General features: G+C 41.7%; 1 protein-coding gene across 1 annotated transcript; it reads left to right on the top strand.

Annotated features, from left to right (window-relative positions):
* The first annotated feature begins 5765 nt into the window (after positions 1-5765).
* On the top strand, positions 5766-9269 carry LOC111957270 (B-cell lymphoma/leukemia 10). Its single transcript, XM_023978052.2, has 3 exons — positions 5766-6099; positions 7416-7704; positions 7901-9269. Exons 1-3 carry the CDS (start codon positions 6049-6051, stop codon positions 8347-8349), a joined length of 789 nt encoding a protein of 262 aa, XP_023833820.1. The 5' UTR covers positions 5766-6048; the 3' UTR covers positions 8350-9269.
* The last annotated feature ends 8357 nt before the right edge of the window (positions 9270-17626 follow it).

Below are 17626 nucleotides of genomic sequence, written 5' to 3'. Positions count from 1 at the left end.
GAATGCCTGAAGGAACATCCATTCAAGATGAAACAGGAGGGTGCTTTTGGAAAATATAATTTTATAACCACATCAAAGAACAACAATTATGAAATAACAAAAATAATTTCCACACTTCATCCCTGTTCTTTACTTCAGGATGACTTGGGTGAATAGGAAACCTAGCCAACCAGATTGGCATATCTTTTCATTTAGTCCTTGTCTAACTTGAGTGCACATAGCTCAGACAGTTGCGTTAAATCCAGGCAAATTTACACAGCTTAACAGCAGACCTCATATTTGAGGAGCATGCGTCACAATGCTCTGTACTGGAAAATTGCTGACTTAGTTGTATTTCATTTTTTTTTACTTTTTCCTACATAGCCCCAAGGCCCACACATTGTTGAGCAATTTTACTAAAAGTACATATACTCTGGGTTCTAAACTGTGGATTCAACAGGTGGTCAGTTATGAACTAGGGTTGGACTGGTATGATAGAAGAACATTATTACATTACACTGGAATTGTGATACAGTGAAATAATCTGTCTAAACAATTGTTGAAAAAATGACTTGTATCATGCACAAAGTAGATGTCCTAACCGACTTGCCAAAACTATAGTCTGTTAACAAGAAATGTGTAGAGTGGTTGAAAAACGAGTTTTAATGGCTCCAACCTAAGTGTATGTGAACTTCCAACTTCAACTGTGTATATATACAGTACCAGTCAAAAGTTTGGACGCATCTACTCATTCAAGGGTTTTTCTTTATTTGTACTATTTTCTACATTGTAGAATAATGCCAAGAGTGTGCAAAGCTGTCATCAAAGCAAGGGTGGCTACTTTGAAGAATCTCAAATATAAAATATATTTTGATTTGTTAAACACTTTTTTGGTTACTACATGATTCCATATATGTTATAGTAAAAATAAAGAAAAACCCTGTAAGGAGTAGGTGTGTCCAAACTTTTGACTGGTACTGTATATTTGTTTTCACTTTCACTTACTTAGCTTGCAAATGCAGCTAACTAGTTTAGCTTGCTCAAACAGAGAGCGATGCTATGTTACCTAGCTGGCTATGGCTATCCAACATTGGAACTCTTCCAAGTCAACGTAAGCTTTTGGTTTTATTAATTTATTGGCACCGGGGCCCGCCAGGGTAGCTGCTAAACTGCTTGCCAACTGTACACTGTACTGCATGATTGTAGCAGGTTTACTAACGTGCTAGTTCTAATAGCTATGCTGACTTGATGTGAGCTAATGTGGTGACAACGATGTAGGCTGTGTGTAGCGGTTATGATATGAAGGTTTGGCTTGGAAAGGTTTTCTGCCAGGTCACAGTCAGCTGACGTGTTGTGCACTGAAGTCCACAAGCGAAGGGAAAAGGTGAGAGGAGGGCGCATTGATGTGAGAAGGAATTATCCAACAATCAAAGGGAMTATGCTGTTTGTATGTGGCTGCTATGAAAGTGAGCTGTGTTTACATGTGATCAGGGGTGTATTCATTCCTCCGATTTTGTTGAAAAACATTTATTAAACGGAAGCAAACGGAACGAAACYGGGATAAACATACCTGAATTTGTCCAATAGAAACTCTTGTTTGCAACTGTGGACTAATGACACCCTAGATCAACTAGATCCAAGGCAGATTGTGCAAGGTGTTATTGAATGTGTCAATGTCTGTCACCTTGATTACTTAAATCTCTCTCAACCTGTGCACCTACGTTGRAAACTTTCATTCATAGGCTAGGTTGTAGCAACCTCATTAWGGGTATAGGGAACATGTGAGTATCATGAWGTAGCTTAAACCTATCGATGTTACATTAAGTTGGGTGAATGGAAAATGAATGACAGTCATCCAATATGCTGTAATAGAAATAAGGGCATGCTCATCAAAAAATAAATAATCCTCCCTCATGCCACTGGACCGTAGGTAGTGAGAAGGTGGCTTGAAAATACTGAAAATTTTTATGGGTCTGACTGACACCTTTTATAAGGTACACAGGAATGTCTGTAGTGGCTTTGCGTCCGTTTTCATGATGTGATTGCAAATCTAGTTTTATTACATCATTTCTATAAATGAGTTTTCCTCGTTTTGGGTCCCTTTCCTTTCGCTGCATGCAATGGGCACTCAGAACAGGAACATAGTGTTTGTCTGGTCTGACATTCCCGATTGCTGACTCGTCAGTAAACATGGTCTGCCGCTAAACACATGCTGCTAATCACAATACAGTCTGGTCTCTAGGCTGTTTCCTAACACAGAGAAGAGAGCTAGTTGTGTTTTGAGGGAGTTTATTTTGTTCACTATTTTATAYCCCTTGCCTGGCTTGTTCCTGTGAGGACTGTAAACTGTACTGCTCTCATGTCATGGAGGAACATATTTTCAAACCAAGCCTGTACTGTACTTGTAATATTTTATTAGGATCCCCATAAGCTAATGCCATAACGCTAGCTAATCTTTCTGGGGTCCAACACCAATTAACAAACAACCACAATCAAGACTTCACAAACATTCAACAATTAGACAATACAGATAATTAAAATACCTGACAGGAAACACATTTAACATTCAGTTGATGCTTTCTATTTCCAGTCCAGTCATATGGTCTATCGCATATGGTCTATCGGCTCCATATAAAGCTGTAGATTTAAGGCGATTTGTCCTTGGCTTGGGGTTGTTTTTAGCTGCACTGAATTTGCCTGTCTGGTTTGGTGGTTATGCGTGTTGCAAGAATGTACTAACTGGACTGAAAAATACTTTGGTTTTTTGAAAAATATAACATTCCTAAAGAAAATCAAAAGACTAGATAGTGATTTGTTTTTGACATGAAGCCATGAGAGATTCTGATGCATTTGGATAATATTCATACGGTTAGAGCAACGAAGAGCTAATCTGGCAGCCCTGTTTTGAGCCATTTGGAGCTTTTTTATATCTTTCTTTGCTGCAGATGACCATATAACTGGACAGTACTCTAAGTGTGATAGGACCAAGGATTGAATCACCTGATTCAGTGTGCTAAATGTTACATACTCTGAACATTTTCTTGTGACTGCAATTCCCTTACCCATCATAATAACAATATTATCTATATGTTCGGACCATGATAAAGCTGCGTCCAACATGACGCCTATTAGTTTAGTTTTTTTCACTTGCTCTCCATGCGTTCTATTTATAGACACAATTCAATTGAGGATCATCAACAAGCATATATCTTGAACCAAATACAATACATTTAGTTTTAGAAATGTTCAACACCAATTTGTTCATATCAACCCACTCAGACACCATTCTTAGTTCACAGCTCATTACATTCTGATGCTGCGCTATACATTGTAGAGTCATCAGCATACATGACCACTCTTGCTTTGTTCATTACTGAAGGTAAATCATTAATAAAGATAGAGAAGTGGGCCTAGGCAACTTCCTTAAGGAACACCACAGTGTATATCTTTACTGTTTGAAAAGCTACCATTTAAAGAACACTTTTTGCCTTCTGGATAGATAGCTTTCCATCCAGGATAGAGCTGCAGACTTAAAACCATAACATTTGAGTTTACCTAGTAACAGTTCATGATCAATTACATCAAAAGCAGCACTGAAATCTAGCAACACTGCACCAACTAACTTCCTGTCATCCATACTCTTTAACCAATCATCTGTCATTTGTGCTAAGGCCGTACTCGTAGAATGCCCTTCTTTGTATGCATGCTGGAAACCCGTTATCAGACCATTACATGAGAAATAATCCTTGATTTGTACAGATATAATTTACTTAACACAGGCAGCAAGCTTATAGGATGACTATTAGGACCAGTGAATGCAAATGTTTTATCCTTAGGTAGTGAAATAACCTTTTGACTCTTTCTAGACTTCTGGGCACACTCCATACAACAAGCACTTGTTAAAAATATGAGCGATTGGGGTAGATATTTGGTTAGCTGTAACTAAGCAATTTGGTGTCTAGATTATCTGTACCAGGCGACTTGTCATCCAAAAGAGACAACAGCATCTTTTCTACCTCTTCCCTTTCTACTTGATGAAATTCAAACATGCAATGCCTCTCCTTCATGATACAATATTTTATAAGGGTATATGACATGGAGCCATCAGTTGGAATCATAGCATTCCTCAACTTGTCCACTTTGCCTGTAAAATATTCATTAAAGTAGCTTGCGACGTCATGTGGTTTTGTAATAAATATACCCTCTGATTCAACAAAAGAGGGGGACATGTTCGAATTCCTACCCATAATAGGCTTCAACGTTCTCTACAGCTTTTTCCCATCACCCTTTACTCTATAAATTTTGTGCTGATAGAATCCCGTCTTTCCTTTGTTTAGCTTGGTCACAAGATTTCTTAATTTACAATAACTTTGCTTATCAAACAGAGTGCCAGATTTATCTGCTACTTTTTTGGCATCATAACATTGAATCATTACATTTCTCAGCTCATCATCAATCCACGGGGCACCCAAACTTAGTGATATTTCAGGATCATCCTTACTACACACTTCTAACCATTGCACATTCTTAATCTCATCCACAAATGAGTCCTGATTGAACCATGTGTAGGACCTGCGGTAGATTATTTTAGGGCCAGCCTTTGGTATTTTAGTTTTCCTAGTGAGTGCAACCAAATTATGATCACTGCAACCTAGTGCCACTGATATAGCTTTAGAACAATGTTCAGCCATGTTAGTAAAAATGTGATCGATACAAGTTGATGATGTGATACCGGACCTATCAGTGAACGTTCTCGTTGGTAATGTCATAACTTGGGTCATGTTACATACACTGGCAACAGAAATACGCTTCTTTCTCATTGGACAGTTGGTGTTTAAAAACTCAATATTCATATCTCCCCAAAAATATATATTTCCCTATTTTCATCAGATACCTTATCCAACATTTCGCAAATTACATCAAGATATTTGACATCAGCACTAGGTGGCCTATAGCAGCAACCAACTAGTATAGGTTTCAAATGTGGTAAATCCACCTGTACCCATAGCGCCTCTAATCCATTCAACATCAAGTCCTTATGTTGTTTTGCTGTAATATGACTCTGGATGTAAACTGCAACACCACCTCCATATCTATTTCTGTCCCTCCTGAACATATTGTCTCCATGTATAGAGATCTCAGCATCCTCAAAAGAAGAGTCCAAGTGAGTCTCTGATATTGCCAATACATGAATATTGTTTGACTGCACTAGACAACATATTTCATGAATTSTGTTCCTTAAACTGCATATATTGAAGTGAGCAATTAACAAACCTTTCTTTGGTAGATGTACAGTATTTACYGTATATCACAAAAGTGAGTACACCCCTCACATTTTTGTAAATATTTGAGTATATCTTTTCATGTGACAACACTGAAGAAATGACACTTTGCTACAATGTAAAGTAGTCAGTGTACAGCTTGTATAACAGTGTAAATTTGCTGTCCCCTCAAAATAACTCAACACACAGCCATTAATGTCTAAACCGCTGGCAACAAAAGTGAGTACACCCCTACTTGCCTCAGTGGCACTGATATGATAGCCTATTGCTTAGTGTTATAGCCCCATCCCAAGGTCTCTTTATGAAAGAACATTCTATTTATTTATTTTTTGCAAGTGTTTAGTAAAAAATATAATGGTAATTAAATAAATAATTAAATTGAACCGCACATAAATTATTATGGTAATTACATTATTTGAACACTGGAATATGTGGTTTATCACCAGGGGAATTAACTGGTGGTGTGCTAGTACAAGTAGCGTTATTGAATGAAAAGCACTCACTCATCGTTCACTTGCCCGCACATGATTTGGGTAAACCCGTTCATGGAATCAGGAAGTAATAATTTGCAGCGGTTCCCCTGATGAGAAACGTTCGTGTACTGGGGCAGTCGAAGCTTTTGTTTTGTATCCGCAAATATAGGCTATTAGAGTTACACACTGGAAAATATAATATTCGTGGACGGGAGCCTATCTTTTGATGTAAGTCTTTTTAGTGTGCCTTTTTATTTTCTGAAAGTACCCGGAAGACTTGAATTTGACACCTTGGCTTCGGTAGGGTAGGTAGAATGGATGTTCCTCACCTGACAGAAGATGAAATGGCAGATATTAAAAAGGAGGTAAGTTGCCTATTTGTCTGACTAACAATTCAACTGTCAGGGAGTCTGTTTTACAATAARGATTTGCCAGAATGTTGTTAACTTATAGAGATTGGAACTTTAAATGTAGAAATGCGCAAAATGAAGAAGTGAAAGTAACCAACTTATGCCGCACCCTAGCAGGGCCGACCAAACCAGGGCACTAGGGGGACACAGAGTCCAAATGTTTTATTTTATTTATTTTTAGGAAGTCAGTCAGGGTCTCAACTTAATGTTGAGAGATATCATATTAGAACACACAACATGCAATTTCGAAATTTGGTAGTTCATTAGAAATGTTCCTCTTGTTAATTCAGTCARATACAGTCAAATCAATTAGCCCATATCATCTAACATGTTATAGATTGCTAGGTAAGTTAGTGTAGCCATCCCTCTAAACCTTGTAGTGGCCAAATTACTGACGGGCCCTGACCTCCAGTGGGCCTCCATAGATTTTGTTAGTCACTCTCACTCTCACTAGTTTAGGGCTCCCAAAGCCTTCCCACTGGGCACAGATGTCAGTTCAATGTCTAGATTTGATTTACATTTGGTTGAGTTGTCAACTAACATGAATTCAATGTGAAATCAACAAAAATGTCACCATGTCATTGGATTTAGGTTAAAAGTTGGGTGAAGAAAAGATGAAATTTCAAATCCAATCAGTTTTCCACGATGATTCAACATCTTCACATATATCTTTTTGGTTGTAATTACGTGGAAACAACAATGGTGAATGTTTTAATACATATTTAATACTGGTAATCAGAATGTGTTCTTAGGTGTCAAGTTATATGGCTACGATTGGATAATGTTTGAAGTGTAATTACTTTCAAAAAAGTATTATTTCAAGACCCTAAAAAAAGCTATTGTTTACCTTTTTATAATTCTAAATAAACAATGTATATTTGTCCGGCCCGTGGCCCACAACTCAGATTATGTACGAAGCCCAAACGTTTGAGCATCCATGCTCTATAGGCTACCCAATTTTTACAGTAGCCTAAATGTGTGTATAGTGTAAATAAAGTTGAGTAATGATGTGATGTGCATATACCTAACCCCTTTCTCATAATGATCAACAAAGGCATACCCTTCCTCTAATTATTCTTTGTCCAGACATGTTTACCTGTCCTTCAGTACAGTTACAGTATTGCCATCAGCAGTCAGTCCCCTGGTCACACACACTTGATAAAACACATATTAACAAAGTATGTCCCCATACAACATACAGATTGTCCAGAACCCAACCCTCAACACAACACAAAACACCCACAGTTTCCATCTTGCTCATCTCTGTACAGGTCCTAACGAGGCTGCGACCGTACCTCTGTGACAAGATCCGGGTCGACCGCCATTTTGACTACCTGCGCTCGCGCAAGATCCTTACGCGGGACGACACAGAGGAGATCAGCTGCAGGAGCACGCAGAGTAAACGGACGGGCATGCTGCTGGACTACCTGGCTGAGAACCCTCGGGGGCTGGACGCCCTGGTCGAGTCCATCCAGCAAGGACGTACCCTCAACTTCATCATCACCAAGATCACTGATGAGGTGCAGAAAGTGAAGAACGAGAGGATAGAGGCTCTCAGAGGTACGGTGTGTTGTTTTTTATAATTTGTTTGAATTCATATAATGAAAGTACTGCAGTGAACCACACTTGAGGGACGAGTAATCTTGCATGAGACCTGAATATTTGTGTTAGCTCCCTAAGCTAATAGGCTTTAGCTCAGTGTGCTAACACCGTCTTAGAATCATTATCATGACCATCTCCCTTGGGTCCTCTACAGCAGGGGCATCCAGTTCCTCCTCGGGCTTCCTGCCAACCCAGGACACATCCAGGGCTGCTAAAGACCTGTCCAGGACGCTGTCATATGAGACCAACCTGGCATCCACCATGCCGTACAACGGAGATGGGAGCCCATCCACCTCTGACGCACTAAGATCCCTCAACCTACCCACTGCCTCCAGCCAAGGGAAGGAGGTGTCATCATCCATGGGAGGGGATAGCATGGTTGTGTCTTCATCCCAGGCCTCGTCCAAACTGCCCAGGCCTGGAGACCCAGGGGCTCCCCACCTGCCGCAGGAGGCCTTATCTAACATGGATGCTGGACCACACGGGAGCACAGCGATCAGCGGAGGGGACGCCAACTTCCAGCCCCTGAGGTCACGCTCCATCACCCCCACTTCCACATCATACAGGGACCTCTCGCCTCGGCCCCCACCGAAATCTTACTGAGGACCGCCCCTTGCCCTGGAATGTCTCCCACATCATTACTCATCACAAACGTTCACACTTCAATTTTATTGTTTGTATGTTTGTACCAGTTTATGTGTTTTCGCAAGGGTTTTAGTTCAGTGATACATCAATCAAATAGCAACTCGTAAAGTGTATTACATGCCTTACATTATACTCTGGGTTATTAGAAAGCTGGACAAGCTTATTTCGAATTCAATGAAGAAACCATACAAGTAACTACTTACTAATCATGTCTCAATCATAAGCTGTACCTTCATGAATTTGACTCTGCTCCTATCAAGTCATCTTTCATAAGATGCCCCTTACCCACAGAGACGGATTGAGATATAGGTACACTTTATTCTGAACTTGGACTAAAGTTGTAGGTCATCATTCTCCATCAACACTACTGCTCATCTCCTTTCCTATGAATTATGGGTGTGTGAGTTCTTCATGAGAGACTGGCATCAACATGCCACACCATGAATTATGGGGGTATGAGTTCTTCATGAGAGACTGGCATCAACATGCCACACCATGGCAGCTACAGTAGAGATGTTTCCTTGTAAGGAGCCCAGAGCATCAGAAGACAACTTCTCTGTATTGACACATAACACTGGAATTAATGGTTCAGCATATGCTTTAAGGCACACAAACTGTAGTCACAAACTGTGGTAGACCTACGCTGAAATGGTTAATGTTTTTACTCTATAGACTAGAGTGTTGTTATACTATAGATACATTTTCTTATTGTGAAAGGGCATGAATGTGTAATGTGGTACAACGGTGTTACTTATTATCAGAAAGTGAACTTTAATACCTGCTATTTTGATAATTGATGTCCCAGTACTTTTTATATTTGAGATCTTGAAAATGTAGGCCTTCTATAAATAAATCAAAGGAATATGAGACACAGGAGACATTTCCTGTAAAATGTGTGATTCATTGATGTTTGTTAAAGATGGCTCACAGAAATACATTCTAAAGCACTAAATAAACTTCAGTTAGTGCTAAATACGGCTGCTAGAATCCTGACTAGAACCAAAAAATTTGATCATATTACTCCAGTGCTAGCCTCCCRACATTGGCTTCCTGTTAAGGCAAGGGCTGATTTCAAGGTTTTACTGCTAACCTACAAAGCATTACATGGGCTTGCTCCTACTTATCTTTCCGATTTGGTCCAGCCGTACATACCTACACGCACGCTACGGTCACAAGACGCAGGCCTCCTAATTGTCCCTAGAATTTCTAAGCAAACAGCTGGAGGCAGGGCTTTCTCCTATAGAGCTCCATTTTTATGCAATGGTCTGCCTACCCATGTGAGAGACGCAGACTCGGTCTCAACCTTTAAGTCTTTACTGAAGACTCATCTCTTCAGTAGGTCATATGATTGAGTGTAGTCTGGCCCAGTAGTGTGAAGGTGAARGGAAAGCCTCTGGAGCAACGAACCGCCCTTGCTGTCTCTGCCTGGCCGGTTCCCCTCCACTGGGATTCTCTGCCTCTAACCCTATTACAGGGGCTGAGTCACTGGCTTACTGCTGCTCTTCCATACCGTCCCTAGGAGGGGTGCGTCACTGACGTGATCTTCCTGTCTGGGTTGGCGCCCCCCCTTGGGTTGTGCCGTGGCGGAGATCTTTATGGGCTATACTCTTCCTTGTCTCAGGTTGGTAAATTGGTAGTAGAAGATATCCCTCTAGTGGTGTGGGGGCTGTGCTTTGGCAAAGTGGGTGGGGTTATATCCTGCCTGTTTGGCCCTGTCCGGGGGTATCATCGGATGGGGCCACAGTGTCTCCTGACCCCTCCTGTCTCAGCCTCCAGTATTTATGCTGCAGTAGTTTGTGTGTCGGGGGGCTAGGGTCAGTCTGTTATATCTGGAGTACTTCTGTCTTATCCGGTGTCCTGTGTGAATTTAAGTATGCNCATGTTCTGTTATAATCTCCACCCTGCACAGCCAGAAGAGGACTGGCCACCCCTCATAGCCTGGTTCCTCTCTAGGTTTCTTCCTAGGTTTCGGCCTTTCTAGGGAGTTTTTCCTAGCCACCGTGCTTCTACACCTGCATTGCTTGCTGTTTGGGGTTTTAGGCTGGGTTTCTGTACAGCACTTTGAGATATCAGCTGATGTAAGAAGGGCTATATAAATTGATTTGATTTGATTTTATCCTTATTTTCTGAAGTTTCATTATGATTTTATGACAATTAGATTAGGAAATTACATGCATGAAACTTAAGCTGATCAGTAACATAGGCCTACTGTATTAGAGAACTTTAATTTTGTTTTGGGAAAACAGGTAAACCTCAGAATGCCGCTCGAGAATGACAGTCACAGTGATTGAGTGTCTCCTTCCCTGTTCTGTCCAATGTTGACAGAATAAATTCGATTTTTCACATGTTAAACAAGCTGCTCTGTATAGAGTGGGCAGGTGCTTCTCTGGAATACAGGTAAGTAATAAACCGTCGCCATTCCAATTATGTAAAAAGAAATTGAGTAGGCATAACCTATCAAAGTGTTACGATGATGAAGACAATGATGAAGATGTTGTTTATTTATTATTACAGCTGCTTCCCCAATCAAAAGCCCTGTATTAACACTGAGGTTGGCGCTAAACTAAAGGATAGGGCTACGTAAACAGGGCTATCGCAGACAACCCTGAGGCTACGGCTCAAGACAGGAACAAGTACAAGAAGTACCGCTATGACCTCCGCAGAGGTGCCTGCCGTTCTGTACCTTTTGGACTCTTTCGTGTTGCGAAATGCTTGTGTTCCTAGCTCCAACTGTGTAGTAATATCTAACAATACACAACAATACACACAAATCTAAAAAGTAAAATAATGGGATTAAGTAATATAGAAATATTAAGAGGAGTAATATCGGAGTCCGGAGTATAAAAAGCCTATATACAGTACCAGTCAAAAGTTTGGACACACCTACTCATTCAAGGGTTTTTCTTAATTTGTGCTATTTTTAAATTGTAGAATAGTGAAGACATCAAAACTATGAAAAAAGAGTGTTAAACAAATCAAAATATATTTTAGATTTGAGATTCTTCAAAGTAGCCACCCTTTGCCTTGATGACAGCTTTGCACATTCTTGGCATTCTCTCAACCAGCTTCATTATGTATGTGGCACCGGAGAAGATGGCTGACGTGCTCCTAAACGATTGTGTTTTTATGTTAGTTTTTTTGCGTTGTTTTGTAACTTATTTTTTTTACTTATTTTGTACATAATTTTGCAGCTACCGTCTCTTATGACAGAAAATAACTTCTGGACATTAGAACAGCGGTTACTCACCACGAACTGGCAGAAGCTTTTTTATCCTTTAACGAGTCCGATGAGCCCGACGTGATCGACATACTGCTTTCCGGGGAACAGGCCCAAATCCCTGTCATTTGCGTGAAGAGACGACAAAGAAAAAGAGGACGGAGGTCGGGCTGCCTTCTGAGAATTCGTAGGCGATCAAATAAACCCCCCATGCCTTCCATTCTTCTAGCTAACATGCAATCATTGGAAAATAAAATCGACGACCTATGAGGAAGATTAAACTACCAACGGGACATTAAAAACTGTAATATCTTATGCTTCATGGAGTCGTGGCTGAACGACGACATTATCAACATACAGCTGATGGGTTATACACTCTATCAGCAGGATAGAACAGCGGTGTCTGGTAAGACAAGGGGTGGAGGACTATGCATATATGTAAACAACAGCTGGTGCACGATATCTAAGGATGTTTCGAGGTTTTGCTCGCCTGAGGTAGAGTATCTCATGATAAGCTGTCGACCACACTATCTACCAAGAGAGTTTTCATCTGTATTTTTTGTAGCTGTCTACATACCACCACAGATCGATGCTGGCACTAATACTGCACTCAATGAGCTGTATTCCACCATAAGCAAACAGGAAAACGCTCACCCAGAGGCAGCGCTCCTAGTGGCCGGGGACTTAATGCAGGGAAACTTAAATCTGTTTAAGCAAATTTCTATCAGGATGTGCAACCAGGGGGAAAAGAACTCTAGACCACCTTTACTCCACACACAGAGACGCGTACAAAGCTCTCGATTGCCCTCCATTTGGCAAATCCGGACATAATTCTATCCTCCTGATTAAAGCAGGAAGCACCAGTGACTCGGTCAATAAAAAAGTGGTCAGATGAAGCAGTTGCTAAGCTACAGGAATGTTTTGCTAGCACAGACTGGAATATGTTTCGGGATTCTTCCTATGGCATTGAGGAGTACACCACATCAGTCAATGGCTTCATCAATAAGTGCATCGAGGACGTCATCCCCACAGTGACCGTACGTACATACCCCAACCAGAAGCCAAGGATTACAGGCAACATCCGCACTGAGCTAAAGGCTAGAGCTGCCGCTTTCAAGGAGCGGGACTCTAACCCGGAAGCTTAAAAGAAATCCCGCTATGCCGCCGCCGAACTATCAAACAGGCAAAGTGTCAATACAGGACTAAGATCGAATCGTACTACACCAGCTCCGACGCTCGTCGGATGTGGCAGGGCTTGCAAACCATTACATACTACAATGGGAAGCACAGCCGAGAGCTTCCCAGTGACACGAGCCTACCAGACGAGCTAAACTACTTCTATGCTCGCTTCGAGGCAAATAACACTGAAACATGCATGAGCGTACCAGCTGTTCCGGACGACTGTGTGATCACGCTCTCCTCAGCCGATGTGAGTAAGACTTTTTAACAGGTCAACATTCACAAGACCGCAGGGCCAAACGGATTACCAGGACCTGTACTGCGAGCATGRGCTGACCAACTGGCAAGTGTCTTCACTGACATTTTCAACCTCTCCCTGTCCGAGTCTGTAATACCAACATGTTTTAAGCAGACCACCACAGTCCCTGTGCCRAAGAACACTAAGGTAACCTGCCTAAATGACTACCGACCCGTAGCACTCAAGTCTGTAGCCATGAAGTGCTTTGAAAGGCTGGTCATGGCTCACATCAACACTATTATCCCAGAAACCCTAGACCCACTGAAATTTGCATACTGCCATAACAGATCCACAGATGATGCAATCTCTATTGCACTCCACACTGCCCTTTCCCACCTGGACAAAAGGAACACCTACAGTATGTGAGAATGCTGTTCATGACTCAAGCTCAGCGTTCAACACTATTGTCCCGTCCAAGCTATTCACCAAGTTTAGGTCCCTGGGACTGAACACTTCCCTCTGCAACGATCCTGGACTTCCTGATAGGCCGACCCTAGGTGGTGAGGGTAGACAACATCACCTCCGCCACGCTGACCCTCAACACAGGGGCCCCACAGGGGTGTGTGCTTATTCCCCTCCTGTACTCCCTGTTCACCCATAACTGCGTGGCCACGCACGACTCCAACTCCATTGTCAAGTTTGCTGACGACACGACAGTGTTAGGCCTGATCACCGGCGACAATGAGACAGCCTACYCACTCTTTATTTTTTGCACTGTCTCTATGCACACTCACAGGGCCCTACACACTACACACACTGATATTCCAACACACATACAAAAACTCACACAACCATTTGCTCACACACATATAATATCCACATACATTTATACTGAAACACCCACTCCCATACAATCTTCATATGCGCTGCTGCTACTCTGTTTATCATATATCCTGATGCCTAGTCACCTTACCCCTATACATATCTACCTCTATTGATCCAGTATCCCTGCTCATTGTAAATATGGTACTAGAACTGACCTTGTATATAGTATGCTTACTTACTTTATCCTGTTCTTCTTATTCTTATTTTTATAACTTGTGTGTTTTTGTTCTACCTTGTTATTTTTAGTACTACATTGTTATTGATTACTGCATTGTTGGGGTTAAAGCTTCCAAGAAAGCCATTTCACTGTACTTGTGCATGTGAAATACAAAATTCAAACTTAAAACTGTGGGGCAATAAAGTGGGATTTCACTATTATGGATGTTCCTAGAATGAGCATGTATAATTTTTTTTWTTTTTWAATCAAATATAATCTGAAATGGTTTGTGTTATGCAGAATTCATTTATGTATCTATTACATGTTTGTTTTCCTCTGCATCTTTTGGATTGAGTAACGAGATGATGGAGACCTTCAAAGAGGAAAACCTGATGGTGTTTAAACACCTCTTCTTGAAAGAACATAAGGATCAGCCTGTGGACAGATATGCCATGTACACCAAAACAGATGTATATGACCACCTCTATTGCATCATCGATAGCGTAATGTAGACTTCAATTTACCTAAAGCCAGTGAAGTATTTCCCACTGTTCGTTGACTGCCAGTGTAGATTAATTGTCTTCTGCAGATTACAGTGCAGTATTTAAAGCATACTGTAGTTTATTCACCAATGTGTCATCTACATCAATTACACAGTCATGTGGGACCTATCAAACAGTGGAGCAAGGTGTTGTTTATAGTGTTGTTTATAGTGAAACTGTAAAATATGCACCCAGAGGCAGTTTGGAACTCTGTGGTGAGTGTTGCAACCAAGGACAGAATTCAGCACTCGGCAGTCCCGTTCTGTGAGRTTGTGTGGCCTACCACTTCGCAGCTGAACTGCTGTTGCTCCTAGATGTTTCCATTTCAGAATAACAGCACTTACAGTTTACAGGGGCAGCTCTAGCAGAGCAGAAATTAAATGAACACAACATAGTACGTTTCCTCTTTGCATCACCTAAAACAAATCTGGCCAAGAACATGTTTGTATATGTTGAGTTGAGTTTATTTTTTATTTTTTTACAGGGACAGACAATCAATGAGCAGTGAGCACACACAGAGCAACATAGGACAAGCAAGACATWGCATGCAGACAGAACAACATAGCACAAAAAGCAACAAGACAAAATCCATAAAAGCAACAAAGTGTTTCCACACCTCACAAGCTACAGACATGGAAAGCGGCAATACACAGCTAGGGATTATGTTCACAAATCTGATTGGCCTTTAGCCATGTCTTCATGTTTTTTGTGAAAGTGTGATAGATGGTGCAGTTACGTGTGTCTGATGGCAGTGTGTTCCAGACATGGGAAGCTCTCACAGAGAAAGCAGATTGACTAAAGGTGCTTTTCCTTAAGGGAACTATACAGTCACCTCTCATGGCAGACCTTGTGGAGCTGCTGCSATATGTTTGGGTTTTCTGTTTAACAACAGTACTGAGTGGATGGGGAGCCAGGCCATTTAGGATCTTGAATACAAGACATGCGTCGGTGTAATGCACKAGARTTTCCCAACTCAGGAGCTCATGCTTTCTGAGGGTGTAACAGTGATGATGGCTATTGGGCTTCCTATCAAGCACTTTGAGAGTGTTACGTGCCTCCTATAAGGAGGGAGGTGCAGGAATCAGGAGCAGGAGAGCAAGGAAGTCCCAGTGGCAGAATCGTTTATTAAGTAGTCCCAACTCAACAACAACATGGGGGGGAACATGCCCAAACGAGGTCGCCACACACAGGGAAATAAATGCTAACGTTACACACGGAGGAGAAACCTCTACTCCTAACCACCTTCCAAAACCGTACAACTGCCGTGAGAAAATAAATCCCCGTGGTGCAGACACGCACCCCTAACAAAGTAACCACAGCAAAACAATCCCGCACAAAGACTAGCAGGCAGCGGAGGTTAATAAACCCACCGAAATCAACTAATAGGACACAGGTGTAAACAAAACAGACAGACACAAACYAAAAGGACAAATGGACCGTTGGCAGCTAGTAGGGCGGCGACGACGACCGCCAAGCACCGCCCGAACAGGGAGAGGAGCCACCTTCGGTGGAAGTCGTGACAGAGAGCCTGTTTGTAGACAGACTGAATGGGTTTTAATGTTGTACAGCAAGCTTGGGCCCAACTAGGCAAGCAGTATGTTTAAGTGGGGGAGTATCAAAGATTTGAAGTACAGTTTTGCTACCTCTGTAGTCAAACAATTTCGTATAAATCATAAATTAGCTAGGTTGAATTTGGTTATTTGAATGACCCTTTTCACCTACTTTTTAAAAGAGAGCTTGGAATCAAGTATGATGCCAAGGTACTTAAAATCAGATACCACCTGGAGCTTCTCCCCTGACACATAGACATCTGGCTCAGTAGCATCGGTTGCCCTCTTTGTGAAGAACATGCACATTGAGATGCAAACACGAGTCACTGAGCCACTTTGTAACCTGGACCATTACAGTAGTGAGTTCTTGTGRAGCTTGTTGWTTGCTCTTTGCATGCACATATATCACTGTATCATCTGCATACATTTGAACTTCAGACCCAGTACAGACAGAAGGCAGATCATTAATGTACAGGCTGAACAGGAGGGGCCCCAGTATTGACCCTTGGGGCATGATATGTTAATCATATCATGTCTCACTATACACTATTTTCCTATTTTSAGTTCATAAACCTGCAGAACCTGACAGCAGGGAACCATGCATATGAGAWGATAGAGGGGGAGTACACCCCTCTGACCCTCAGGAATTCTACAGGAAACGCAGCATCTCTCCTGGCAACTACATCTTTGACATAGACCGATAGGTCGACAAAGGTACAAGAGCACACCATTTCATGAATTTGTATTTTTTTGTGATAGCCTCAAGTGTTCTGAACGAGAGGATAATAATATGGTATAGATAGCTTTAAAAAAAAAATATATATATATATATATATGGTAAAGGGAGAAGAATCTGGAGTTTTAATAAATGCACGCACATTGACTGCGTGCATATATTACAGTTGGCACTATGCATTGGGGCAGGTAGGGTTCTCTTGGCATCCGCCAAACCCAGATTCATCACTCGGACTCCCAGATGGTGAAGCGGGATTRATCACTCCAGAGAACGTGTTACCACTGCTCCAGAGCCTTTACACCACTCCAGCCTACGCTTGGCATTGCGCATGGTAATCTTAAGCTTGTGTGCGGCTYCTCGGCCATGGAAACCCATTTCTTGAAGCTCCKGACAAACAGTTATTGTGCTYACGTTGCTTCCAGAGGCCGTTTGGAACTCTGTGGTGAGTGTTGCAACCGAGGACAGACGATTTATACCGCTACGTGCTTCAGCACTCGGCAGTCCCMTTCTGGGAGTTTGTGTGGCCTACCACTTCGCAGCTGAGCTYTTGTTGCTCCTAGATGTTTCCATTTCACAATAACAGCACTTACAGTTTACCGGGGCAACTCTAGCAGAGCAGAAATTCAATTAACTGACTTGTTGGAAAGATGCCATCCTACGGCGGTGCCACGTTGAAAGTCACAGAGCTCTTCATGTAAGGCCATTCTACTGCCAATGTTTGGAGATTGCAT

This window comes from Salvelinus sp. IW2-2015, linkage group LG32, assembly GCF_002910315.2.
Source record: "Salvelinus sp. IW2-2015 linkage group LG32, ASM291031v2, whole genome shotgun sequence".
Lineage (NCBI taxonomy): Eukaryota > Metazoa > Chordata > Actinopteri > Salmoniformes > Salmonidae > Salvelinus > Salvelinus sp. IW2-2015.
Note: the sequence above shows the minus strand (reverse complement) of the source record. Positions and strands in the feature narration are given on the sequence as shown.